The sequence below is a fragment of the Pipistrellus kuhlii genome, unplaced genomic scaffold (genome assembly GCF_014108245.1).
Source record: "Pipistrellus kuhlii isolate mPipKuh1 unplaced genomic scaffold, mPipKuh1.p scaffold_m20_p_3, whole genome shotgun sequence".
In the NCBI taxonomy this organism is placed as follows: domain Eukaryota; kingdom Metazoa; phylum Chordata; class Mammalia; order Chiroptera; family Vespertilionidae; genus Pipistrellus; species Pipistrellus kuhlii.
Window position 1 is genome coordinate 182078463 of NW_023425529.1, and position 26861 is coordinate 182105323.

General features: G+C 50.4%; 1 protein-coding gene across 1 annotated transcript in view; it reads right to left on the reverse strand.

Annotated features, from left to right (window-relative positions):
* STOX2 (storkhead box 2) overlaps positions 1-26861 on the reverse strand; it is a 94544-nt gene that overhangs the window by 12362 nt on the left and 55321 nt on the right. Inside the window, exons 2-3 of the mRNA XM_036457314.2 lie at positions 9299-9451; positions 92-2345 (exon numbers count right to left, since the gene is read on the reverse strand). Of these exons, the coding sequence (XP_036313207.1) occupies positions 92-2345; positions 9299-9451 (2407 nt within the window). The remainder of the gene's footprint in view (positions 1-91; positions 2346-9298; positions 9452-26861) is intronic.

The window sequence follows — 26861 nt, forward strand, 5'->3', positions numbered from 1 at the left end:
TGTCTGCCCCCGGCCCCCGGCCCCCGGCCCCGGGGGGTGGGGTGGGGTGGGGTGGGGTGTGTGTGTGTGTGTGCAGAGCGCCTCTTCCTACCGTGGCGAGTTGAATCCACTGTCCACAGTGATGCTGCTGCTGTCCATGCTGTCCAGGCGTGCCGAGTGGGTGGCCCTCTGGTGGCCGCTGCTGTCCGTGTCTTTGGGGGCGAGGAGGGTGAGGTTCTTCTCGAATTTCCTCTGCAAGTCCCGTTCCTTCTCCCTCTCCAGGAGCCACTGCATGGTGCCCACGTCGTCTCGGTTCTTCTCCTCCTCGGCGGCTTTGTTCGCCCCCTCCTCTGAGTCGTCGTCGTCGGAGACGTTGTAATAGTCAAAGGAGGCTTCCTGGGTGCCCCCGGGCTCCTGCTGGCGCTGCAGGGCCGGCAGGACCTGGGCGGCCGCCGAGCCCAGGGCCGGCTCCAGCTTCTCGCAGCGGCCCTGCAGCGTGTCCACGGGGGACTTGGAGTGCGCTTTGAGGAGGGACAGGCTGGATTTGTGGTAGCTGTTGACGGACAGGGTGCTGTGCAGAGGTTTGAACAGGGTGTCTTTGCTGAAGATCTCTTTCCTCTTGTCCAGGCTGCTGGGCTCGGCGCCGTGATGCTGCACGAGGCGTCCGTTGGCCAGCCCGTCCGCCGCCCCCGCCGAGCCCGGAGCGGCCGGGCCCCCGCCCAGCCCCGCGGGCGACTCCTCCTTGTGTCCTCCGGGCTCCCTGGAGGAGACCGGGGTCTGCCTGTCGGACAGCGGCAGCTTTTTCACCCCTTCGGCCATGGTCAGAGGGTCATGGTCCTCCTTATTCTTTCCCAGAGGCGAGGGCGCCGTGAGCACCGTCTCGCTGGAGGTGTTGCACTGGAAATAGTCGTCCGTTGCCGCTTTTGTGGGACAGGAATTGAGGTCCCCGAAGGACGGCAAACTCTCGGGGGCCTTGCCTGGCTCCAGGAGGCTGCTGGACGGCTCCTTGCCGCCGCTGACTATTTCGGGGATGCACGCCTCTTTGTAGCTCGGGGACAAAATGTGAGCCCTTTGGTGGCCGGCCGCCTGGGCAGCCCTCAGAGTGCCGTCGTCCGCGAAGGACGCCTGGACGGGGGTTTGGTCGCCCTGGCTGCAGCCCTCGGCCAGGTCATCGGGCGTCCCCAGCGAGGACGTGCCCAGGGGGCCCTTGGAATTGTCCATGGACCTGGACCTCTCCTTGGCTTTGCTGGGCCTCTCGTTGCGGGACCGCCGGTCCTGGGTATGGCTGTGGCTTCGGTGCACTTTGGAGTGGGAGCTGCCCCGGGAGGGCTCGGGGAAGGGCATCTCCGTCCTCCGTTTGGCCAGCTCCCCGGACACGTCCCACTCGGGCGTCATGGGGAAGTGGGGCTCCAGCAGGCTGGGGGTGCTGTGCATGATGAAGTTCTCGCCCTTGTGCTCGATGATGAAGCAGCCCTCCCGGGGCACCCGGCTCAGGGGGTCGCAGAACTCGTACTCCCGCTCCCCGGGCGCGTCCAGGTGGGAGCCCTCGGACGGGTCCCCCTTGGACGCGCGCGTCTTGCTGTGGGAGCGCGACTTGCCGTGCGACTTGCGGTGGGTCCTGCTCTTCTTGCTCCTGCCGCTGTGGTGGGCCGAGGAGCCCGCCTTGCTGCGGTGCGCCTTCTCCTCCTCCAGCTTCTTCATCAGCGCCGTGTGCCGCATGACGTTCTCCACCGTGAGGTCGGGGTTGATGCGCCGGATGATCTCCATCTCCACCTCCCGCGGGATGGCCGTGGGCGTGTCCTCGTCCCGAAGGGGCCACTCCTCGGGGGGGAACTGGGCGGAGAAGTTGGCCAGCTGCTTGGTCTTGTCCTTCTTGAAGCTCAGCCGGAAGAGCTTGAGCCCGAACTTCTTGGACGGCTTCTCGCCGTCCTTGGGCTTGGAGAGCGTCTCCGCCTTGTAGGAGAAGTTGACGGTGCTCTTGCTCTTCTCGGCGGGGGGCGCCGGGCAGTAGGGGTCCTTGCAGTCCTTGGCGGGCTTCCGCTGCAGGGTAGATGCGTGCATGCTGTGCATGTCCTCCCGGCAGCAGTGGCAAGAGTCGCAGTGGTTTCTGGGCAGGGTCCTCTCCCGGACGCAGCCCGCGGCGGAGGGCGTGATGGTTCCGGGCTGCGGGGAGGTGCACTGGGACCGGTCGGGGATCCTCTCGTCCAAGTGGTACCACTTGCTGTTAGTTCTTATAAGGGAAGGGGTGATGAAGTACGTCTGTGGGGTCACGATGAAGTAGCCATCGGGGGTCGGGTAGATCTTCCTCTCCCGCACCAGCGTGTTCAGGGTGTGCCGCAGGATCTCCTGGCTGGGGGTGGGAACACCTGAGAGCGAGAGAACACGCTCGTGAGAAGGGAGAGGAAACACGTTGTTGATTCCTGATTTTTTTTAATTATTTATTTACTAGAGGCCCGGTGCACAGAATTTAAAATTAAAGCCCAACCTGCACCCTTTCCGATCTGGGACACCCCTCGGGGGATGTCCGACTGCCGGTTTAGGCCCAATTTCACACTGGCAGTCGGATATCCCTCTGTTGCAATCCAGGACCACTGGCTCCTAACCACTCACCTGCCTGCCTGCCTAATGCCCCTGACTGCTCCCTTGCCAGCTGGTCGTCCCCAATGTGCATATGACTGGGGTCCCTCAGCCTGGCCTGTGCCCTCTCACAGTATGGAAGTCCTCGGGGGATGTCCTCGGGGGAGCAGGCCTAAGCCAGCAGTCAGACATCCTTAGCTCTACTATGGAGGCAGGTGAGGCTCCTGCCACTGCTGCTGTGCTTGCCAGCCATGAGCCCAGCTCAGGACTTCTGCTGAGTAGCACTCCCCTCATGGAAGTGCACTGACCACCAGGGGGCAGTTCCTGCATTAAGCATCTTCCCCCGGTGATCAGTGTGCATCACAGCGATTGGTTGTTCCACCATTTGGTCAATTTGCATATTGGCCTTTTATTATAGAGGATTTAAAAATCATTATTGTTGAAAGTATTACATATGTTCCCTTTCTTCCCCCATTGACCTTGTCTAGCCCGACCCCACCCCATACCCCAGGCCTTTACCACCCTATTGCCTGTATCTGTAGGTACAGCCTACTACACATGCATACAAGTTCTTTGGTTGACCTCTTTCCCACCCACCCACCCACCCTCCCCACCTTCCCTCTCAGAGTCCAATCCATTCCATGCTTCTGTGTCTCTGGATCTATTCTGTTCATTAGATTCCACTATGAGCGAGACCACGTGATACTTCTCCTTCTCTGACTGGCTTATTGCGCTTAGCAAATGCTCTCCAGGCCCATCCATGCTGTCGCAAATGTGATTCCTGATTTTTTTTTTTTTTAGTCTGAAGAGGCTCCTCACTAGACAGCAGATGTGTGGGTGCCCTGACCTTGGACTTACTTCCCAGCCTCCAGAACCGTGAGAAACAAGTGTCTGTTGTCAAAGCCTCCGAGTCAATGGTCTTTTGTTACTGCAGCCCAAATGGACTAAGACAAAATCCTATTGATTTGGCCACGCTTCCAAGGATTATCATATAGCAGGTAAACAGCTTTCAAAGGTGCTCACTAAGTTTAGTGGGAATCCTGATTTTCTCTGATGACTCTCATGAGTATTACCACCAACAGAATGGGAAAATACAAATGAGCTGGGGGGGGGGGGGGGGGCTGTTAGATGAGGTTAGGTTGCTACTGTGGTTACAAAGCTTTACTCAACCGAGTTTTTAAAGGCAGAATATTTCTAAATGAGGGGAGACATAAAAAATGTTTTACATGATAGAATATAAATGAACAAAAGATTTTTTTCAATAAAAGCAACTAGGGGACAGGGTTGAAATAGCCATCTTGGTATTGAAAAACTATTCTAAACTAGATAGAGGTTCCCCTATATATTTGAAGGTATTCTATATATTTTTCTAAGATTATGTTTACTTAATAAACTGAATTTTGTAAATTATACAAAAGGGCAAATGGACCTGACCATTGTTAATTCTGTAGTACTCTCCGATTTCCCAATCATCACCTTCGATCTGGGACGGGATGAGACCCCGGGGGGAATTCAGGTCAGAGCCTTCTTCTCGGCATACGTCAGCAGGACGGAGGTGGGTTTCCTACTTAGTAACCAGAGAGCCCTAAGAAGTACACTCGTGAAAGCTTAGACCTTCTACGTCTGTCTGGTCCCTGGACCCATGCTGCCACATTTGTTAGAACAGAGATCTCAGAAGGAAAAGAAAGAGATTTCAAAGGGTTTTGTGTGCGTTTTTGTGTCCGGCTACGGTAAGAGGCAGGATGAGGAGGATGTGTACTTAGAAAGTGCACGTTCTCCAGGCCGGAGTGCATTTGTTTTACTTCCTGGCTGTTCTCCACTACACACAGCCAGGCACACTGAGGGCGATGGCATTTCCAAGACGGACCTTAACGCTGAGCTGTCATGCGTCACTTGGCTACGGGGATACATTCTGAGAAATGTATTCTCAGGCGTGTTTCGCCGTCAGATGAACATCTCTGAGTGCACGTACACAAACCTAAGGGGTGCAGCCTACTACACACCTAGGCTGCATGGAGTATGTAGCCTACTGCTCCCAGGCTACAATCCTGTGGAGCATGTTACCGCACTGAATACCGCAGACAGTTGTAATGTAATGATAGCGTTTGTCTATCTAAACACAGAGAAGGCACAGTAAAGTGTGGTTGCCAAGCCCCACAGACACTGATCCCATCAGAGAGAAAAACTGCTGAACTACCTGTCCTTCCATCTCCTATAGGAAATTCAGCTCCATTGTAATCTCACGGGACCTCCATCCTCTATACTAGGGGTGTCGAACTCAATCAGAGAAGGGGCCAAAATCTAAAATCCAGCCTAAATCGCGGGCCGAATGGTTTACTGAACAGTCTTAAACTGTCATTGTGATGGAAACGCAGCGGAGTGCAGTGATGACAGCGCGGTGCGGGCCACATTGCAAGGCCTGGCAGGACGGATTTGGCCCGCGGGCCTTGTGTTTGACACATGTACTCTATACCGTCTGTTGTTGACCAAACATCCTATGAGGTGCATGACGGCAATCTGGAAGCAAGTCTGGTTGAATCATACTGCCGATATTCAACCACGTCTGAAACCACTGCTTGGGCTCCAGGGCCAGGCTTCTGGATAGAAATCCATCGCCTTTCACTGATGCGACTGGTTGAATTATGGCCCCACCCCCACCCTCTGCCATTCATATGCTGCAGTCCTAACTCCCAGGGCCTCAGAATGCAGCCTCACTTGCAGGTGCGGGTCTTTCTAGAGATAATCAAGTTAGAGTGAGGTCACCAGGTGGGCCCTCAGCCAACATAACAGGTATCATCTTTAGAGGCGAAGTCGGGACGTAGAGACATGCATAGAGAAGACAACGGCAGGAGACCCCAGGAGAAGACAGCTGTCTACGAGCCAAGGACACAGTCGTGGAGCAGATCTGTCCCTCAGCCTTCGGAGGGAGCCAGCCAGCTCTACCAAGACCTGGGTGTCGGACTTCTAGCCTCCAGAGCTGTAAGACAATCCGTTTCTGCGGTGTAAGCCACCTGTACCATGTTGTAGCTGCTCTACAAAACGAATACAATTGGTATCTTCATAGGCAGCCTACCCTCTCCAAGTCTCTACTTATTACCATCCAAATGTGGACCCTCATAGCACCTCTGCTCACAGAGTTGTGAGTTCACTTGAGTCTCATGTATGTACAGCAGTGCCAGACATACAGTGAGTTCTCCATACATATTAGCTATGAGAAGTCTCAACTTTGGGTCAAGTCCATGGAAACCTAGATCACTTTCAAAGAACACTGTATAGCAATCTAGAGCAGCTGGGTAAGCGTAGAAGGGTAGGCTCCCCCCATCCTTCCACCCTGTGAAGGTGGGATAGGAAAGCATCAGGTGACAGCCTGGAGTTCTCAAGGGGAGCAAGGCCATGAACGTGATGTTTCGTTGCCACCTTCAGAAGGCATGATGCCATCCTTAGCGACCGGGTGGGAAAGGGAGCGGTGCCGACGAAGAAGGTATTATTTCACAGAATTGTTTCATTGTGGGCCCCCATGCTTACTTTCGATCTAGGCTCTACTCCTGAGAAACGCACACGGTTTTCACGCAAATGATGCCAAGGCCGGGATAAGCACAACGTTTCCCCTAAATTTCATGCGCGTTTCTGCACAAAATAAAAACAAATGCCAGTTGAATTAGTGATAGGACCCAAACCTTATCTATGCAATTCTTGAGCACCGGCATAAGACAAAAACTGCCAGTACACGAGAATGCAACTTCAAAGGAGCTGCCACGCCCGTTATCAGTCAGAACAACTTCACGCTGAATTCAGCTCCTGAGATGAGACCCCCACTTACACCGCAGTCTCATGGATGACACCCCAGGAGCTGTGCAGCACAGTCATCCAGACAGCAAACACACATGTAAAACAGAGATCTCACACGGTAGCACCCATGCAGTAATAGTAAAATAGAAAGAAGTTGCCCTGGCTGGGTAGCTCAGATGGTTAGAGCATCATCCCAATGCTCCAAGACTGTGGGTTCAATCACCGGTCAGGACACATATATTATCAACCAATGAATTCATAAGTGAGTGGAACATCAAACCCTCCCTCCCCACAACTCTCTCTCTCTCTCTCTCTCTCTCTCTCTCTCAAATCAATTAAAATAAAAAATTAAAAGAAAATTCAAATAAGTTTTGTTTTGTTTTGTTTAAAGGTAAGGTTCATTTTTAAGACTTCACAATTGAGTTTACTATGCGGTTATATTAAAGGAAATGGCCTAATTCATAAAAATGGCTATTACTACAAAATGAAAATTTAACTGTATTCTAGAATTTGCTGAATGTAGGTCTTCTAAGGGATGATCTCAGAACACTTACAACATTATACAGAATCATGAGTACACTGTAATCATTCCTTACCAAGCATTTCCATAGAGATGTTACATCTCAAGTGTTTATGTTTTGTATCTGGAAGTATATCTATCAAAGAATGTTTAATTAAAAGAACAAAAACACTACCCTAGAAACATCCTCTGTTCAGTCATTGTCCAGGCTTCTGCCTGTGCATTTTCACAGTCTTCCCTAAAAGCCACTGATATTGATGAAGATGATTTTATTGAAATATGTGTAAGCCCCCCAATTCGTTTTGAATTGTCTATATCCCTGGGAGTCACCTGTCACTGAAAGAGTTATGTTTGGGATGGATACCAGGAACATCCCATCCCTTTCTGATTCTACCCCCGAAGTTCGTCAGGAATTCAGGCTTTGAGAGCTTCAACAGCTAAGACCAGCTTTCTACCCAACCCAAGTCCTCTCTCACCTTCCTACCGAAAGGAAATGAATTTGCCTGGAAGTTAACAAGGAGAGACCATCATACAGTGAAGGACATGCAGAGATTGGAAACATTGTAAAACTTAAGACAATTCATAGGTCCCCAGGGCAGGTTCCTGTTGGGGTTTTTAAACAATACACATCAGTTTCACACGTGTTAACGGAGAAGCGGAAAGAGGAGAACACATGACCAAGAAAAGTGGGGAGACTCAGTCTGGTCAGCCCCTCCTTTAAGGGCTGTCAGCAGTTTGGAAGCAGTCTTTCTGCCCTCCCCCACAGCGATTCCCCACGCCTGGACTTTGAGTTTGGCCAACGACACGTGTCTGGGCGTGACGTCACCGAAAGGCTGAAGAGCCCTTGTGCAACTGGCTGGGCTTTCTTGTGCATTTGCCACCCCGATACACAGAATAGGACTCTGCTTGAGAGGATGGGGTGCAGGGGAAGAGGAGCCACCTGGCTAGGACCCGTCTGAACCATCTGACTCCTGGAGCTAAACAAATGTGTGTTTGTAGGCCACCGATGTTCTGTGGTTGTTTGTTACCCAGCTGTTTTGCAGCAAACACTAACTGATGCAACCAACTGCTTATATAAGGTGTACCAAAAACAATGTATACATATGTTAACAGCTGACAACTCACTTAATTGTCCCTCCTTTTCAGGTGTGATTGATTTGAAATAATGGGTGAAGGCAGACTGAGCTTCAAACGACGAAAATTTATCCTAACGTGCCTCTAGACTTTATTTTATGGAGACACATAAAAGACCACGTTTACGGTACAAAACCAGCACAGTCGCCGAATTGAGGGCACACAAAAATGAACAAAATGACTCTTGATGCTTGAGGCTCCCTTGTTTCGAGTTATCAGCAGTGCCCGGACCGGACGGTCATCACTTTGAAAACAGGGGCTAACAAGAACATTCTTCATTTCTGCGGGTTCTTTTAAACTTTGAAAATGAACGGCTTGCTAATGAACACTGACTTTATGAGCATTCCAAGTGCGTGTTCGTTTCTCGGGGACTCCCTGTATTTACTACGGTCTCTGGTCCGCTGGACGAAAAAATAGGAGAAGCGTCTGTGCTCAACGTAAGGAAGCTCTCTTTCCATCGAGGCAGAGGCTGCATCCAAATCAAGCTGACAAACCGATGACCCAGTAACGTGTTTTACTTGGCTTGAGTGCTGTCGGCATACCAGGGTAAAATTCACACGCACACGATTGCCAATACTTAGGGTGACGCAGAGATGCCACGTGAAACTGAATTTCCAGATTCTCTTGAAGAAGGTGGAGGTTTGGCAACGCTGGCAGGGCCTTACATTTTGGAGGAGAGGGGACAACACACTGGGGCTGAGGAGTGGGCTGCCTCCTGGAGATGGGGCCCCCCGTCTTTAGCTCCTCCCCATCCTAAGACCTTCCAGCACTGGGGCAGCCAAGGCCCTCCACACAGCAGCTGGACTAGTGTCTTCTAATGATGACATTAAGAAAAAACATTTCATTTTTTTTCTTTCATCATGAGATCTTCACTAATTTACTAAATATCATATTCTTAAAGCTCATCAGGCCATGATGTAAACATGCCAGATACATTTATCTTGATCCCCCCCCCCCCTCTCTCTCTCGTTTAATCCCTTAGGATTAAATGTTTCCGTTGTTTCTGACTCGCTCCCAGGACTCACGATGTTCCTGTATTTAAAGGAGGTTGTGTTGAGAAGGTTGAATGGAATCTCGGGAGTTTCTGCAAGAATTCCTCCCGGATCCCAATTTAATTTCTTTTGCTCAGTGCCAATTAAAGAAGTATTACAGCTGAAGGAAGGCAAATAATTTTTTAAAGGAACACAGGTGCCTTCACGTTTAATTAGAAAGCTAAGGAACGTTTCCGGTCACTTTCGGCAACGATGTGTTTCCTGTGAGATTCAACCACGCGGCCAGCGCTCCCGCTCCTCCCGTTACCTGGGAAGCACGTGGTCAGGTGCTCCATCAGGGCTTCCTGCGTGACGGGCTTCCGTGCCGAGTTCATCGCCGAGATGGCCAGGCAGAGGATCTCCCCGAGTGGAATGAACTGAGACTGACTGATGGGGGACATACTGATGGGCGACACATCACCTGCAGGAAGACAACGGTCCCGTGAGCGGATCGTTAGAAGAGCCCGCCGCCTGTCACACACACACCACACACACACACACACACACACACACACACACACACACACGGCCCTCCCACGGCCACACTGCCCCTGTGCTATGAGGACGGCCAACACCAAATCCCGGCGCTGTCCAGGGGCCTCGATACGCAAAACCCGCCTTCAAATCCGGGCACCGAAAGGCTCGAGGCTTTGAGTAAGCATCTCAGCTTTGATTAACTGGGAGCCGATGTGTTTGCTAACTGGCATCTCCATGGGGACGATGCCTCTGTGGTGACGGGGACTCGTTCATTCACACGGTGCGTGCTTTTCCAGCAAGGCATGCTGGGGGTCTGGGAACGTGAAGCGGACCTCTCCCCCAAACACCTCTGCCCTCAGGGAGTGTCCATGCCAGTGGAGGAGACAGATACCTAGACCAAAGTTCAAGGTGCACCAGAGGAAGCTGAACCCCAACTCTGGAGCAGGGAGGAGAGATGAGGAGAGGCTGAGAAGCGGGAAATGGGAGGTTTTATGGGGGGCCTGCAGCCTGAATCCAGGACTGAAGCAGGAGTGTGTCTGGCTGGGAGGCGGGGTGCGGGGGTGGGAGAACCCGCCAGCAGGTGCTTCTGGGGAGCAGAGAAGGCCCACAGGGTGTAGGCTCAGGCAGAGGAGAGAGTGGGGTGCCCACGGCCTGCATCCTTTGCGGGACGGTGAGCCAGAGAAGGAATATAAGGAGTGACACCAGACGTGACTCAGAAGGATGACTGTGGGCGGGTAACGCAGGGGCTGGGGGCAGGAGAGGGCAGATGACACCCAGGAGGGGCTGTGGCCTCTGCATCTCAGAGCGGCTGTGGGGAGGCTGACCCCTGCAGCCAGCGGCTACCTGGCCGGGCTCGGAGTTGGTGGCGATGGGGAACGCACACCTTCACTCCCGCCTTCACTCCCGCATCTCTTCTCTGCGGCACAGGCAATCGCTTCCGAGTTCCGCTCCGGGAAGTCCTGGCCCCCAACAGAGGGAGAGGCTGGGAGGCGGAAAGTCTGCTCCCACACCCAGGCCTCCCAGGCCCGACTTTGGATTCTGTGAGGCTTCACTTGAGAAGGCCCCACAGGAAGCGGGTGGAAGCCAGGGGCAGGTAGAACGTCTGTGCGCTATGGTTCTCTCCCACGTGTACTCCCACAGCCTCTCCTCTCTGTTTCCCAAGCGCGTTCCCTCTCACTGAGCCACACAGCCAGCACCCAGCCCGGGCCAGCCAGCGGCATTCAGCAACATCTTCCTGGGAGGGTCTGGGTGTCATCTGCCCTCTCCTGTCCCCAGCCCGTGAGTTACCCGAGGGAAGGCAGCCCCCTCGCTGTCAGGCAATGAGAGCTGTGCCAGCACAGCCCGGGGGTGACGGACTTCAGAGGCCCCTTTGGGCAACAACACGCACCCTGCTGTGCTGGATGGGGTGGGAAGGAGCTGATGGGTGACAGCAGGCAGCGGGGCCTGGGCATGACAGCACCGGGTGAGGGGCACCAGACACAGTGGCAGGATTCCTGTGCCAAAGGCCTGAATGCCTCCTCGCCCTTCCCCCCTCCTCCCCCGTCACCCAGCTCACATCAATGCTCCCCTTGGAGCCCCAATCAGCTCTGCTGAGCTGCCATTCTCTGCCAGATAGGTAAGAGGAGAGGATAAGACAGAGACATTTTCCCCAAAACCAGAGAGTGGGGAGAACTCAAGTCCAAAACAGGGTCAGGCCAGCAGAGGGCAACACCAGCAGAAGCCGGGGCCCCAGCGCCCCTGGGGCCCCTGGGATGTGAGTGTCCCAGAGAGGAGGCCTCGGAGGGGGTCTTGGCTGCAGAGGCAGTGGGTGGAGCTGGACCATGGCGCTCCGGGCTGTGCGGTGAGTGTGAGTGTCCGCCCCTGGCTGGTGGGGCTCCTCTCTACGGGGGATTCAGAAATGACGGGGTCCTGTGGTTTGACCGCCTCCGCGGGGAAGCGTGCGGCTCCCTAGAGGAGCGGACTTAAGTATTTAAGAACTTGTTTTACCATTCAACCTAAGCAAAATCTTAGGACTCTACAGCAGGGGCGGGGGACATTTGGCCCAGGGGCCGTTTAAGGCCCGCAAAAGCACGAGGGGTGAGCTAATGAGGTGTTTGACCCCATACAGCGGGCTGAGTTTCAATGTGAGAATTCTGCAGGAAGACAATGGTCATGCGAGCATATCATTAAAAGAGCCTGCCTCCTGTCACATGCGCACCTCACACACACGGCCCTCCCATGGCCACACCTGCAGGAAGACAATGGTATGGCTCCTGAGTGATGTGTTAAACGTCCAATGGCCCTTGGCAGAAAAAAAAGGCTCCCCACCCCCGCTCTAAAGCCCACTGTGTAAAATAGGGGTGTCGAACTCAATCAGAGAAGGGGCCAAAATCTAAAATCCAGCCTAAATCGCGGGCCGAATGGTTTACTGAACAGTCATAAACTGTCATTGTGATGGAAACGCAGCGGAGCGCAGTGATGACAGCGCGGTGCGGGCCACATTGCAAGGCCTGGCGGGACGGATTTGGCCCGCGGGCCTTGTGTTTGACACATGTGGTGTAAAAGATGGACCAGTGGTGGCAGGTGGGAGGGAGTTGGGAGCTACACCTGTTCAACTCTCCCCTCCCCTGGGGGACCTACAGCTCAGCCACAGCCGCTTAGTGGAGACCTGAGATCTCGTCCGGGCTTCCCTCTCTCCCTCTGCCTTCCGCAGGGGAGGACCAGACACCAGGCCAGGCCCCTTGCTGAGTTGGTAGGATGGCCAGGTGGACCTGACCTGGCCTGGAATGACTTTGTGAATTAGACGGGAAAGCGGGGAGGCCTGCAGGCAGAGGAGGAGATCGGAGCCCGCTCCAGGACCTCTGACCTGGGTACCATTAACGCCATCATCATTCAGGACGTCAGGAAGATCACAAAGTTACTAAATCTGGTTTTTAAAATGCAGATCTATTTTCTGATTTTGTACAAGTTACACAGGGAACTTGGTCTCTCTGTAGAAAAAAAAAATAGCTTCTAGCAAACTTAACTAGTTTAGGTCACGTTTGCCCTCATGCTTTTAGCTGACACTATTTGTTTAGTTTAAATGCCATCTTCTACGCAAATTTCTCTGCACTCACTGCAGCCAAGTAAATATAAGAGGCAGCAGGCTCTAAGTGTCTGGCTTGCATTTGCTTTGAAAAAAAACCCAGCCCCACTTTAATAAAGAATATGTGCAACAACTTTTAACTTGGACAAAATGGAATGTGGGGGCTCTAAGTGGCTATCTCCATGTCATCTCATCTGTGTGCTGCACCAAGATAAATGGATATGCTCTCCCTCCCCACCCCCAGCCCCATCGGCAATCCGAGTCCCTTCCCTCTCCTCCATCCCTGCTCCAAGCCGCCATCGCCTCGGCCTCGCCCATCCTAACGCTGGTGACCAGCTTTCCCTCCTGCCCTGACGCTCTCTTCTTCACAGAACCACCGGGCCTTCCTAGAAAAGCACGAAGCACACGCCACCTCCTGCAGAAACTCCTACAGTGCCTGCCAACGGCCCCTACAAGGTTGGAGCTCCTCGCCAGGGCTACAGAGACCCGTAGGGTCCGAGCCTGCCGGCCCGCCCCTGGGACCACCCCACCGCGCCCCACCTGGGGTCCGAGCATTGCTTGGCAGTGTGGAAAAACCACACACTGGAACTGGAACTGGAACCTGGCTGTTACCCAGCTGCTGTCTTCACTCCGAGCGTGAGTGTGAGTGTGTGAGTGTGAGTGTGTGTGTGTGTCCTGGTGTACTGTCTGTCTCTCTCATGAGAATATAAGCTGCTGGACAGCAGGAAACATGAGCCACGGTCCCACCACATTCCCAGAGCCTAGAATAATGCAGAGCCTACGCCAGACACCCCACAAAGGTTTGGGGAATGAATGAATATCCATTTATAACATTATAACCCAAGGACTTTCTCAGGGTATTTTAAGGACTGTGATTTTCTTATCATATTTTGCTCAATTGAAAAACAAAATTTAACAGGTCAAATATACCTAATTTACATGCAATTTCTATGACCCCCTATTAATAAAACCTCCCCCCAAAAAGAGCAGTTAACACAGAAACATAATTATATACTATGTGACACATTTAGATCTGTATTAAAGAAATCACAGGTATCTCTTAAACAACGTAACACATTATTCCAGTTTACCACGGGTCTTAGTAAGACCTGCTTCATGAGTCAACTAGTCATTGTTAAAATATACTACTAGCACATTCTTCCAACCGCACGGCACTTATGCTCAAAGAAAACAAGGGGATACAAGTACATCGCTGAAACATCGTTGGCCACCACCATCTAGAGAAACTGCCATATTGTGCATAAACTCTGAACTGCTGCTTGTCTAGAGGATAAATTTTCCCACGGCCACAATCAGTTCCGAACATGTTCATCAAGACAACTCCTCTAAAAACTCACAGCTACTCTGTGGGCTAACAAATTCTTTCTAAACAGCGATAATGCTGTCCCATTGTTCTAACAAGAACGGGTACATAGTTTTTACTCCAGCTTTATTTTCTTACAAACATCCATTTAGGCACCGTCCGCAGGGGACACTTGTCAAATCCGGGATGATTCCGATAAAGCCAAGTGCGGTGCCTCGGACGGAGCCAGCATTCGATAAATTTCTGGTAAGTGAGTTTAAAATGTGAGGAGACGTGAAAGTGTTGCCACCGAAAGGAAACGACTTGGCGTGTAAGAGCACTGAGCATCAGGTTTAACAGACCTCGGTGGGCGCTTGGAGATTGCTTCCAGCTAAGGTGCTCAGAGACGCACAGGAGGAGTCTGCCCGGCGGTGATGACGAAATCGAGGACAGAGACCACGGAGGAGGTGAGTCATGCAGAGCACACAACACGCACAGCCCGGGGTGCCAGGCAAACTCTGGCACCACAGGGGCAGGCTGGAGGGGAGGGGAGAGGAAATAGAAGGCAGATCCTGGTGGACCAGAAGGCTTTGATCTTATTCTCGATGCTAATGAGGAACCAGGGCATGCATCACACGGAGGAAGCACACGACATGCTGTGTGAGAACACCACGCTTGTGCAAAGGTGGAGGGCAAACCGGTGACTATTACCATCACCCAGGCAACGGACAAGGAGGGGCCGGACGACTGGCAGGAATCAGGCACAAGCTGACCTTCGCTGTCTTTGACTGTCTGCAGCCAGCTACCGTCTCAGAAACAGCTTCCTCCCATGCATACATTCTTACTACTTACTCCCCTCCATGCAACTTGTGGCCAGTTCCTTTAGCTGGAATTCTTTCTTTTAATTGTCTCTCACATAATTCATCCTCTGAAGAAATATATCTGAGTGCTTATTATCGACCCAATACCTTAAGGTACTCAAGTTCCCAAACTGTTCCCATCTTGGTCCTATTTGGGGGAGCGGGGAAACTCCACAAACCATCCTGTAAAAAAGCCCTGTCCTTGGAACCCCATTTTCTCTTTCGGTCATTAATTCTCTGGACCGGACCTCAGCGTACGAGGGAGGACACAACTCCTAAGAAGATGTGACTTCCAACTCTCGTCCATCCCCTCCCAAGACACACCCACACTTTCCAAAGACGCTGAGTGAGAGAGCAAACAGAATTCTATTTTCTTCCATTGAAAGGACCATCTGCATACTAACGTGTACGGAACTCCAACAGAATAAATGGCAACCTTCACATACTCCGACGCCCACCTTCCAGGTCAGCCTCCTTCCAGTAATCTGGTTTTCCCGGCCCCAGCATCCCCATTCCCCTGGTTATTGCTCAGGACTATCTTCCACCATCAATGCTTCCGGATCGGACAGTTACCCGTGATCCTAGTGAAGTTCATGCTTACGAGCGGGGCTCTGAACCTGACCTGATTTGTAACAGGAGGTTCGGGGACACCGTGAAAGTGCCCAAACATGGCGACCACCTGGGTCCAGCTCCTCGTCCGTGAGATAACAGTTTAGATGAAGTGATTTTAAAATATATATATATATATATATATATATATATATATATATATTATTTATTTATTTTTATTTATTTTTTTTTTACAGAGAGGAAGGGAGAGGGACAGTTAGAAACATCAATGAGAGAGAAACATCGATCAGCTGCCTCCTGCACACTCCCCCACTGGGGATGTGCCCGCAACGAAAGGGCAAGCCCTTGACCAGAATCGAACCTGGGACCCTTCAGTCCACAGGCCGACGCTCTATGCACTGAGCCAAACTGGTCAGGGCTAGATGTCATGATTTCAAACATCCCTTCGGGCTCAAGTGCTCACGTTCCCAATCGAGGCAGCAGAACCCTGGCAGCAAAGCCCCACACAGAACCCCATTCTCCCTCTTGCCGGAGACACTGTGTTCGTGCCCATCCCATCGGAGAGCGAGGGCGGGCTGCTCACTCCCCCCTCTGAGAAAGGCTCCAGCACTCACTCTTCCCAATGCCAAGTCCTGTTCCACGCGGTTCCTCAGGACCACGAGAGCCTGTTTCTGCCCTCCGAGCTGCCAAAATTAACACTGAAGTTACAATTATAGATGCCGTAAAATTACCACATGGAGCAGATCCTGCGGCCCATAAAAACGGTCCAACTTGCTTGTAAAACATACAGGCGCACAGCGACAATACAACTCTATTCCTTTCGACAAAACAGTCATACAACTACGAACGGGCCACGTTCTGCCTTAAATAGCCACGGGCCTGGGAAACCTAAGCTCACCGCGTTAGGCAAACAACCTCTCTGATGCAAAGCATCGGACCGATCTTGTGTTCTACAATTTAGCTCCATTTATGAACCGATGTTATGTATAGCTGTTGCTCGGTTTCCTTTGGTCTACGGCGGTAATTTTTAGAAGCTGTCCTAAAGAAAACACACGTCCCTCTCCCAGGCCTCTCGCAGGCGGCAAGGCCCTTGTGGGGGGCAGAGCACATGGCGCCCCGGAGCCCAATGCTGCTGCCTCCCCAGTGAAACCAAAGGGCTGCGCTTGGCTTTCAAATGTCCATATTCGAAATTTCAAAGAAAACCGCCACTGAAAGAAGGCACTCTGTATCAATTTATATTTGTTTGGTTGTTTGGTTGAAATGCCGCTGGTTTCAGAAATTTAAGGCTGAGCCCTCGCTGCTGCAGTCAATGGAGGGCAAGTGGACGTGGAAAGGGATTTCAGAGCATTCAGGAATTCTGTAAGAGCGTCTCTAAAGTTTGTGAATGTTGTATTTCAACATTTGATGGGTCCCCAATCCTAAGCTAGTATGTGAATAAATGATTTTAATTCAAAGGACAATGTACATTAGAAGCTCTTGTTAATAATAAGTCAATGGCGGCCATTGTTAGCTCTGACATACTAAGAAACTTCTAATGACAGTAGAGTTACCCAAGACCCAGCGAGGTCACACACACACACGCACATGGGCTATGCTTTCCGTCTAATGCAGAGAAGTGTCTAATGCAGCCAGGTGAAATGACAAATCAATCGGCTCGTTGGTTACAAAAGAGACTCTCATCTGCCCCGGTCTAGAGGTTTTCTTTAATAAGCAGACAGACAAGCCAGAAGTGGAGGATCAGGGAAAGAAAGGCAGTCAATGGACAGTGATGGGTGAGACCTCCTAGCCGATCCACCATCACTAGGATGATAACTGACATCTTCTCTAATACACGGCGCACACTTTGGACCATTCCGCTATTGCAATAGATCTGTAGTTAACGGTTGCATGCTTCAGCCCTTGCCGGGTGGCTCAGCTGGCTGGAGCATTGTCCTATGCAGCAAAAGGTTGCAGGTTGGATTCCCGGTCAGGGCACATACCTAGGTTGAGGGTTCAATCCTTGGTCAGGACACATGTTTCCCTCTCACATCAATTTTCTTCTCTCCCCCTCCTTCCCTCCCTCCCTTTCTCTCTCTAAATTCAATGAAATCATATATTTGACTGAGAATTGGAAGAAGAAAAAAAAAGGTTACATGCTTCAAACCTTTGCTAAGGTCCCACATGACAACCTGAGTGTGGCATGTGTCTGGCACTATGCAATAAAACCTAGCGGAGTACTAGACACAGAGCAGGCACTCAAGTTTGTTGAATAAACAGGTACTACATATACCGACAAGGCAAGGCAAGACCTTGCTAACTACCAAGATGTTTTCCATCACCAGCTCCCACCTCGCTCTCTAGTCCTTCATCCAGGACTAAGTTAAACCCATTTACCACCAAGGATGACATTATGATGAAGCGCCAGTCCTCACGGACAATGCTGAACGAGATCTCTGATGTCATGCCGTTCTGTAAAGCTCTGGCTAACCCGTCCCTGTGGAATACAGTTCTTCCTTTACTTTGTTAAAAGGACACCATGCGGAATGGGACCTCCGTTCCCATTTCACTTCTCTTCCCCCTCCACTGTGCATCAGCACCCAGCCTAACACTAGTGACACGTTAGATGCTCCTATTCCTACGGAGGGTGTTGCTCAATGCTAGTGAACAAATCCATCTCCAATCCAAGGTCACCCTTGTCCCCTCTTCGTAAGTTAGAATCGCGATCCCCGTTTCTCAAAACCATGTCCTTTGCCTCGTCAGTTTCGGAATCACAATGTTACTATGACTGATTTCTGTAAAATACAATGGGAATAGCACAAGAAGGCCTAATTAAATATAGCTCAAATATGTGTATGTTGATGGCCCCCAAATTACAACAAAATTATACTGAATGGCTGCTGCTGACTCCCCAACAGCTGACCACCCTGAGGCCATGGAGGTTGTGATGAAAGAACTACATGGTTGCACAGGGGTGAACGAGTCCAGAGAAAACTCCAGCTCACTGCACCAAGAAGGAACTTTCCTCCCCAAAATCCAGCATCACGAGACTGCGGCAGAGGCCATGAACTCTGTCATCGGAGCCTCAGGTGCAGAGCCCACTTCTGCTCCTCAGTAGTTGTGTGAGTTATGGCAAATGAATTTTCTGAGTCTCAATTTCTTCTTTTATAAAATATACACAGTAGAAATAAGAGATCAACCGAAGGACTTGTATGCATGCATATAAGCATAACCAATGGATGCAAAACTCTGGGGAATGAGGGCATGTATGGGAGTGGGGGGGGGGGGGCAATGGTGAGATATGTACACATATAATACCTTAATAAAAAAGTGAAAAAAGAGACTTAAAAAATAATGAAGTATACACAGTGATGCTGACTTCACAGAGTCATTGAGAGGATTCAATAACACAAGGGCGGTGAATGCCTACACTGTCCCTGAGACCTAGTAAATATTTCGTGACAGTATTAAAAACTGTCTTCCACAGCCTATCTGAATTTATTCAATACTAGAGGCCCAGAGCACAAAATTCGCGCACTTGAGGTGGGGTAGGGAGGGGCGTTCCTCAGCCCAGCGCCTGTACCCTCTCGCAATCCAGGATCCCTTGGGGGATATCTGTCAGTTTAGGCCTGATCCTGCTGAAGGATGGGGCCTAAACAGCCAGTTGGACATCCCTCTCACAATCTGGAACCGCTGCCTCCTAACCACTCACCTACCTGCCTGCCTCACCACCCCTAGCCATTCTGCCTACCTGCCTGACTGCCCCTAATCACCTCTGCCTGTCTGATCCCCTTAACCACTCACCTGTCTGCCTGATTGCCCCTAACCACTCTGCCTGCCTGCCTGATCATCCCTAACTGCCTCTGCCTCTGCCTCCGCAGTGGTGACTTCATCCGGAAGGACGTCCAGAAGGATGTCTGGAAGGCTGTTTGGCTGTCCGGTCTAATTAGCATATTATGCTTTTATAATTATAGATACTCTTATATGGTGTTTGAATTTCTACAAATAGGGAAACCATATGGTCTTAAAAAAGAACACCCTGTGTTTTTGTGGGGTTTTTTGTTTTTTTTAAAGCAGACAGTTCTGTGGGAAGGCTGAGAGCAATGGTCTTTCTTACACTGAATTAATTCGTTTGGTCAGATTGCTCACTTCTTGATTCTTATCTATGAGCATATGCACCGAGTGAATGGAATATTTTGACTGGGAAGCAGAAAAGTCAATATTTATAATATACAATATATAAACATACAGCATTTGGGATGCATTACTAGGTCGGGAGAAAGTGGTCTTAAAGCAAATGAGAAACAGTCATTGCATAGGGACATTGGAGAGAGAAGGGCACTACGGGTTGGGGAAAATATGAATAAAGAGTTGTAAGAATATAAAAAAAAATATCAAAGAAAGTTGGTCTCTTTCAAAATTTTAGCTGGGCCAATCTTTTTCCTAAAAAGGATAAAGGAAACTCGGCATTTAAGCAAGCACTACAGACCAATGCACTAGGAATTAAGTAATTTCGGAAGCAACCTGAGAGGCTAATCGTCATGCTGGTTCTCCCCTCTAAGGAAAAGGTCTTGTAGGATTAAAGAAAAATCTCGCACACCAACTTTCAGAGTTATGCATTCTCCTTACTTCAGGGTGGCTTGTCCAGTGATATTATACTTCCTAATTAAGGAAACCATAATCGATGTCCAAGGTAAGGGCTCACCTTTACCTTTTTCTTAAAATAACAGTCCTCAGTGAGGCACTGTCTGCACCCCCGTCTCAGGAAGAACGAGCCGCCTTCCCACAGTCACGTGCTCCGCTGCTCCACCGAGACTCTTCGCGTGAACAAAACAGACCACTCCCACCTCCGTGACAAATCAGCCTCATCCGCTATTCACTGAGTGGCTTCCATGTGCAGGGGACTCCAGGAGATGTGAATGGTGGTCAAATGCATAAATCTTGATCCCTGCCTTCAATGAGCTTACCAATTAGGTAGGGAAACAGGATATAAATGTGCGAGAATACCAGCAATTGTAACGTGTTCCATACACTGTTTAAAACACCCTGAGAAGATAGATAACAAGAATAGACATGCATGACCCGTAAATCAATTGTCATATACATTTATTAACATTTAACTATATATATATATATATATATATATATATATATATATATATATAGTCCCCAAAATGTATACACACACTTTGAGTAATTATAAAGGCAGTGTTTATTAAAATACATTTCATTTTCAAAATAGAACTATCAGCTGTTACAGTGTATATACATTTTGGGGGGAAATAAATATATATGTACACACACACACACACACACAGGAAAATGAACGCCCTTAGAAGGCTGAAAAAAAGACCTCCAGTTGGAGTAACCAAGGAGAGCTGTGTGTGGAAGAAACAGTCTACTATGATAATTTTTTTTAAAGTTGTTCTAAAGAAAACACACTTTTCCTTCCTATGCCTCTCGCAGGTAACAAGGCCCTTTCTGGCCTGGCTCCATACCCCAGGCAGCATTGGCCTTAAAGCCTGGCACCTACTAGGCTAGGGGTTTGTGTCCAGGCACAGGAAGGAGCCAGTGGCAGAAGGACGTCCTAGAATCTGGAATAAGAAGGAAGAGTGACTGGCGAGTCACGGCATCTGCAGTGAGCCTTGCAGACTGGCTGCCCAGGGCGGGCGCGGCGGGTTAGGGTGCTTTACCTTCGTGCGTCTACCTTACAACATACCTCGCCGCTCTGCTCAAAAGCCTGGGCTCGAGACACAGACACAAGTTCAGCTCAAAAGCACCCGACAAGGGCCTCGCCATGGCCTCGGCTGGTGACAATTTTAGGGGGCAATCCTTTGTCCTCATCCTATTTGCCTGGCACGGCGGGAGGCCGCCCGGAGCCTGGGCCACATGCACCGAGCCAGCGGCCCCCCGCAGGGCCTGGGGAATCTGCAGTGTCACTCCTCTTCCGCCTCGTTCTCTGCAAAGTGTAGCCACAGGGATGATCGGCCAGCCTGCCTCCCGCGGCCCTGCCCAGATCTCTGTGAGCTGTGAGTCATCACTCCTGGGAGAAGCGCTGGCCAGGATGTGTGGCTCCTTTGTCTGTGCTCCGCGGGGACCCGGCTGGGAGGGACCCAGGCCAGGGCTGCAGGCTTGGTCTCCTCTCCATGGGGCCCAGGACGCCGAGCACGCATTTAGCACCAGCTCTTTATATATATTTTTTAATCATTAAAACAGGAAAAAGGACACATACCTCCAGATGCTTGAAGAAAAACACACACTCATTAAAATGAATCGAGCGTCATACACTCACCAGTCTGTAATTATAAATCTGGCACATTCTCTCCTCCCTCTCTCTCTCTCTCCCTCTCTCTCTCTCCTCTCTCTCTCCCTCCCTCCCTCCCTCTCTCTCTCTCTCTCCTGGCTTTTCATTGTCATGAAGGGCAGGTCTCGCTCCTGTGTGCCAGGCCATTCCACCGTGCCCGGACCACGGTGTGGCTGCAGCGAGCCCTTTGCCATGCATCCAGCTGCCTGCAAGTCCTTGCCAGCCTGGCTCTCACCGCGGCCCAGCGGCAGCCTGCAGCAGAGGCCCAGCCGCCCGGAAGGCAGCGCCGGGAATGAGGTCACTGTGTCAGGGACGCTCTCAGCGTGCGGCTCTCCTGAGCTCCCAGCACAACTGCAGTCCATGGTGGTGTGATTCATAGGATCTTTGTGCATCGCCGCTTCGTCTGCCTTAAAAAAAGGCCTACGTCTGAGATCATCAGTAAGGCAAAAAATAAAAAATAGGAATCCATCACACATCTGAACAACAACTTCCCTGGGCCCCACTGCCTGTACCCCACTCACTACTCACCCCACGCTGAGTAACCCCCGCACGGGCACGTGTGCATATTGTATTTACACACACACACACACACACACACACACACACGGACACACAGAGGAACCTGTTTTGGCAGAACCACAGAGCACACGATCTGTCTCCATTCGGAGTACAAGAAGCAACACGACCCTCTCGGGAGGAGAAGGGGGGTGGAGGGGGCGGGGAGGAGAGAATGACAGAGATGTTAGCAATCGCATCCAAACCGGAGAAAAATGGAGTCCGAGAGGAAAAGAGGGATCCAGACAGAAACGCGTTCTGTTGTATCAACAAGAACACCGCCCAACCTCCCCAAGCAAAGCAGGCGCCTCTCGCAGTCTCCACTCAGGAGCCAGAGAGAGTGGCACGTGAACCCACCCCCAGAAACTAACAGATTCGGGGAGCAGATGGTACCCGTACAGCCAGTTCTCCCCCAGCCTCGCGGACTCACAGCTAAGTTACGATGAAAACCAAGTGCAGGGCGGAATCCGAGCTGCGAGGAAGAGCAAAACTATAACGGATTCTCGGCGAGACGCTCCCAAACCTCCCCAGGCGAAAACCCCACCAGAAGCTCATCCTCTCTGAATCCCTGGGACGTAGCTGTCTCCCGGGACCTCCCCCACCTGCCTGGTCTCACCCGAGCCAGTGTGCATCTCTGGTGTAACCCTACGCGGTGGGCCCACCCATCCTTGGGAAGCTGAGGAAATGTAGAAGCCTGATAACTCACCCGATATCCTATATAATAAACGTGTGATACGCACATTGGCCTTAACAGTAGAATGACCAGGAACGACCGGTCCCTATGAGGCACACTGACCACCAGGGGGCAGACGCTCAATGCAGGAGCTGCCCCCTGGTAGCCAGTACCCTTGATAGCTAAAAACTCAAGTTTCCTCTGTGATACAGGAGAGATTAAACAAGTAGATAAAGAAAAAAAGCAAAATCAAATACTAAAAGGGATGGGAAAATACAAAAATGTATCCAAATTTTCTAATATCCAAACATGTATGCTTCCATCTATTTATAGGCCTACTATGACATATACAGAAAGTCATCTAAATTTTACAAAGACCCAATAAGGAAAGAACCTTTATCATCCCCGTTTTAAAGAGAGATTAGGAGCTCTTCTCAGCTCCCACAGCTGGTGGGTGGCAGGATTTGAATCTGGGGCACGAGGTCCCGGAGTCTGTAATTTTAATAACCACACACACTTCCTCTCGACTACTCTGATAAAACAACCATGATAAACCATTTGTAAAAACCCTGGAGTTCAATTTTTAAATGTAAATGGAGGCCCATTCGCTTTGTTAGCGCGGGAGGCCAGTGAGGTCGGGCTCTGGCCCCTTGGTGGCCATGTTTGCCCAGGTCTACAGCGCTCAATGGACTGACCTCCAGGCAAGTTAGGGCAATTGATCAGGCAAAACCATAGCCATAGGCTCATGGTGTGGTCCTCCCAACAGCAAGATGAAATGAATGGACACCGATGAGCCCCCACACAGAAATGAAGGCAGGAAAGACACCCCGATGTTTTAGATGGCAGTCTGCGACAAAGAGAGAAGCTCGAGAATCAACTACAGACACAGCAGCAGCCCTCCTCCTGGCCCTGGTGCCTCATGCTCCTTTTAATGACAGCATCGGAGTTGCAGGTTGTAGGAAAAAGGCATTCAAGGTTTTTACAGGGAAGTGATGCTACTGAGGCGGAACGTTCCGGTTACTCTGGCGACGGGGCACAGGATGCATCCAAAGAGAAAAGGTAATGATTGGGACAAGGAAAGACTGTGTGAGACCCTAAACAAGATGTGGACACCCTAAATGCTTCAGCCAGGAGCAGAGAGGAGCACAGAGGGAGGAAGTGTGTCTTTGTTTCACAAAGGAACTGTCCAAAATTTCCAGCAAGCGCTATTAGGATGCCAGCAGAAATTCACTTCCAGAAATGCTTGCCCATACTCTACCCCAAGACTGTCGGTGCCATGGGGAGAGTATGGCCTTCAGAGTAGTGCCCGGGTAGAGAAGTAGTTCAAAGTGAGGGATAAAGGGAGGAGGAGAAATCCTCTGAACAGAACCCTGGACACAAATCACAGGTCAGACTTCTGTGGTTGCATTCAAGCTGATAAAAAGGCACATTGAAAATTCAATGAAAGTAGTTTAATAAAAACAGGAAGTTCCAAGTTCCTTTATCGCCCAGGATTTACTCAGTTAAGTGAATTTTTGTTATAGAGGAAGAAATCATTACAATTAAAGTTGAATTAGATGCAACAGGTATAGGCCGGGAAACTAAGTATGTAAAGACCAACTACTCTTGGTTTCCCTACAAGGATCGGAGAGCATCAGTATGAATACAGAGTGAAGAACAGGGCGGTTCTGTGTTACTCACTAAAATTCTCAAAAGTCTCTGGACCAGATCAATCCTCATAGGATTGGGAACACAGAATGATAACATTTTAGAGCTGCAGGAGATTCTGAAAGTCATCCTACAGAATAAAAAGCTAATATGTTAATTAGACCAGACAGTGGAATGACCTTCTGGAAAGACCAGTGGGTGGGGCTATGAGGCAGCCTGAGGTGCTGTGAGGACCACGCCCCTCACATGAATTTCTACACCAGGCCTCTAGTCTAGTCTATCATGATTTGCCTGAGGGTAAGCCTAGGGTTGCTGACTAGCCCAAGGTTGGAAGAGCTGGTCCGAGAACCAGAACCAGCAGCCAGGTCCTTATTCTCAGGGCAGACATGGTTTCCATTGTTCCACAAAGCCTTGCAGAACTTACTAGAAGAAAATTAAACTCCAACGCTTCTCTGGATGCACTTCGGGTCAGATATTACCCATGAAGCAGGCAGATGTCCACCTTTCTGCACTGCACTCACTACGGTGTAAACCCTTTTTCTACCCTCCATTTTTCTAACCAATGCTCACAGAAAATAAGGAAGAAAACTATGAAAGTAAAGCGAGTAAAACTTGAGAACTTGTGAGTTTTCAGCTAAAAAGACAGATTTTAAATGTGAAGTGTTGATATTAAACTGTAAGGAAACTCTGGGAAAGCGTGGAGAAGGAGGCGTTATCCTTCTCCATTACAGTCTCACCACAACGCACTGGGGTGTGTGGGCTCTTCATTTCTGACCGCCCGGGTGAAAACACAGCTGAGCGTACCTCAGACATGTGTACGCAGTATTTCCACTATGTACATGGTATGTCCAAGGGGCCCCACGATATGCAGGGGGAAAGATCCTGTTCTCAAGTGTCCCTGAAATCCATGCAGCTATACATTATACTCTATAAGACGGTGCTTTTTGTCTTAATAGCAAAATTAAAAAAACAAAAAAAACACACCTGTTTCCATTGAACATCACTCAGCATTACTTTCCAGATTTTACCCTTGAACCGGCCCTCGTCTAGGCAGACCGTCCACGGTGATCGCAAGGCTGCATAAACCTGTGGTGTGAACCCCAGCCCCTGGAGACAAATCTGCCCCTAATTGGAGGAGCAAGAAGGACAGCTGAAAACACTCCTGAAAGTGGTATTTCCCAATTAGTTGTCAAAGCTATCCTCTGCTCTGCGGTGCTTCAAAGCTGTACCATTGCTGCATCCGGAGAGCTCTTTTAGCTGGAACTAGTTAGAAGGTTAGAGCGGACAAACTGAACTACTTTGTCACCGGCTTATTTAATTACGGCCAAGGTACCCTCTCTGTGGGCTGCCTTCCGACTCTGTAAGATGAAATCGGGGGGTGGGGGTGGGGGCAGAGAACTATGGAAGATGCCAAGGCTGCCATATTTTTAAAAAGGAGACTCAGCTATAGAACTAACCTCTGACCTCAAGGTGCTTCCAATTGAGGAATGAAAAGTAAACACACATAAGACAGTATCACAATATTTCCCATAAAAACTATGAACAAGATGGGAAAACTTACTGTAAACTAAGGCCACACAGAGTGTCAGGGTAAGAAACACTGGCCAGCCCGACCAGCATGGCTCAGTGGTTGAGCGTCGACCTATGAACGAGGAGGTCTGGGTTCGATTCCTGCCAGGGCACATGCCCGGGTTGCAGGTTTGATCCCCAGTAGGGGGCGTGCCAGAGGCAGCCAATCAATGATTCTCTCCTATTGATGTTTCTATTTCTCATCCCTCTCCCTTCCTCTCTGAAATTCGATAAAAACATATTTAAAAAGGAAGAAGAAATACTGGCCGAACATTTCCAGCCCCGCTCTGCCCTCGGGGCAGCCGGGCTGCCCTGCGTTTCCCACAGGCTTCAGTGGAGCCCGTTAGGCGGGACAAGCCCCAAACCCAGCACGCTCAGGGAAGTGGGGGGCCTTCTGTGGGCTGCTTCTCTGGCATTTCAATAGGCTCTAGACCAGTGGTCGGCAAACTCATTAGTCAACAGAGACAAATATCAACAGTACAACCATTGAAATTTCTTTTGAAAGCCGAAAACCGACTTCTGCGCATAGGCCACAAAGTTTCAATTGCACTGTACATGTGTGCCCGCACGTGGTATTTTGTGGGCTGCATGCCTCGTTTATTTGGCCGGTGTTAGCCTTTGAGTTTGACGTGCTTGCCCTAGGCTGACTCCTTGTGCCTACTCTGTTTCCATTTCCACTGACAAGCAAATGAGCAGGATTCAGGCCGTATGTTCAGTACCCAAAAGAGTGATCAGAAACAGGGGTTTCAGCACTTAAAATGGTCAAATAATTGTCGATGACAAAAAAAAAAACAACCATTCCTTATCACTAACTTCTACTCATCCACTAAAGT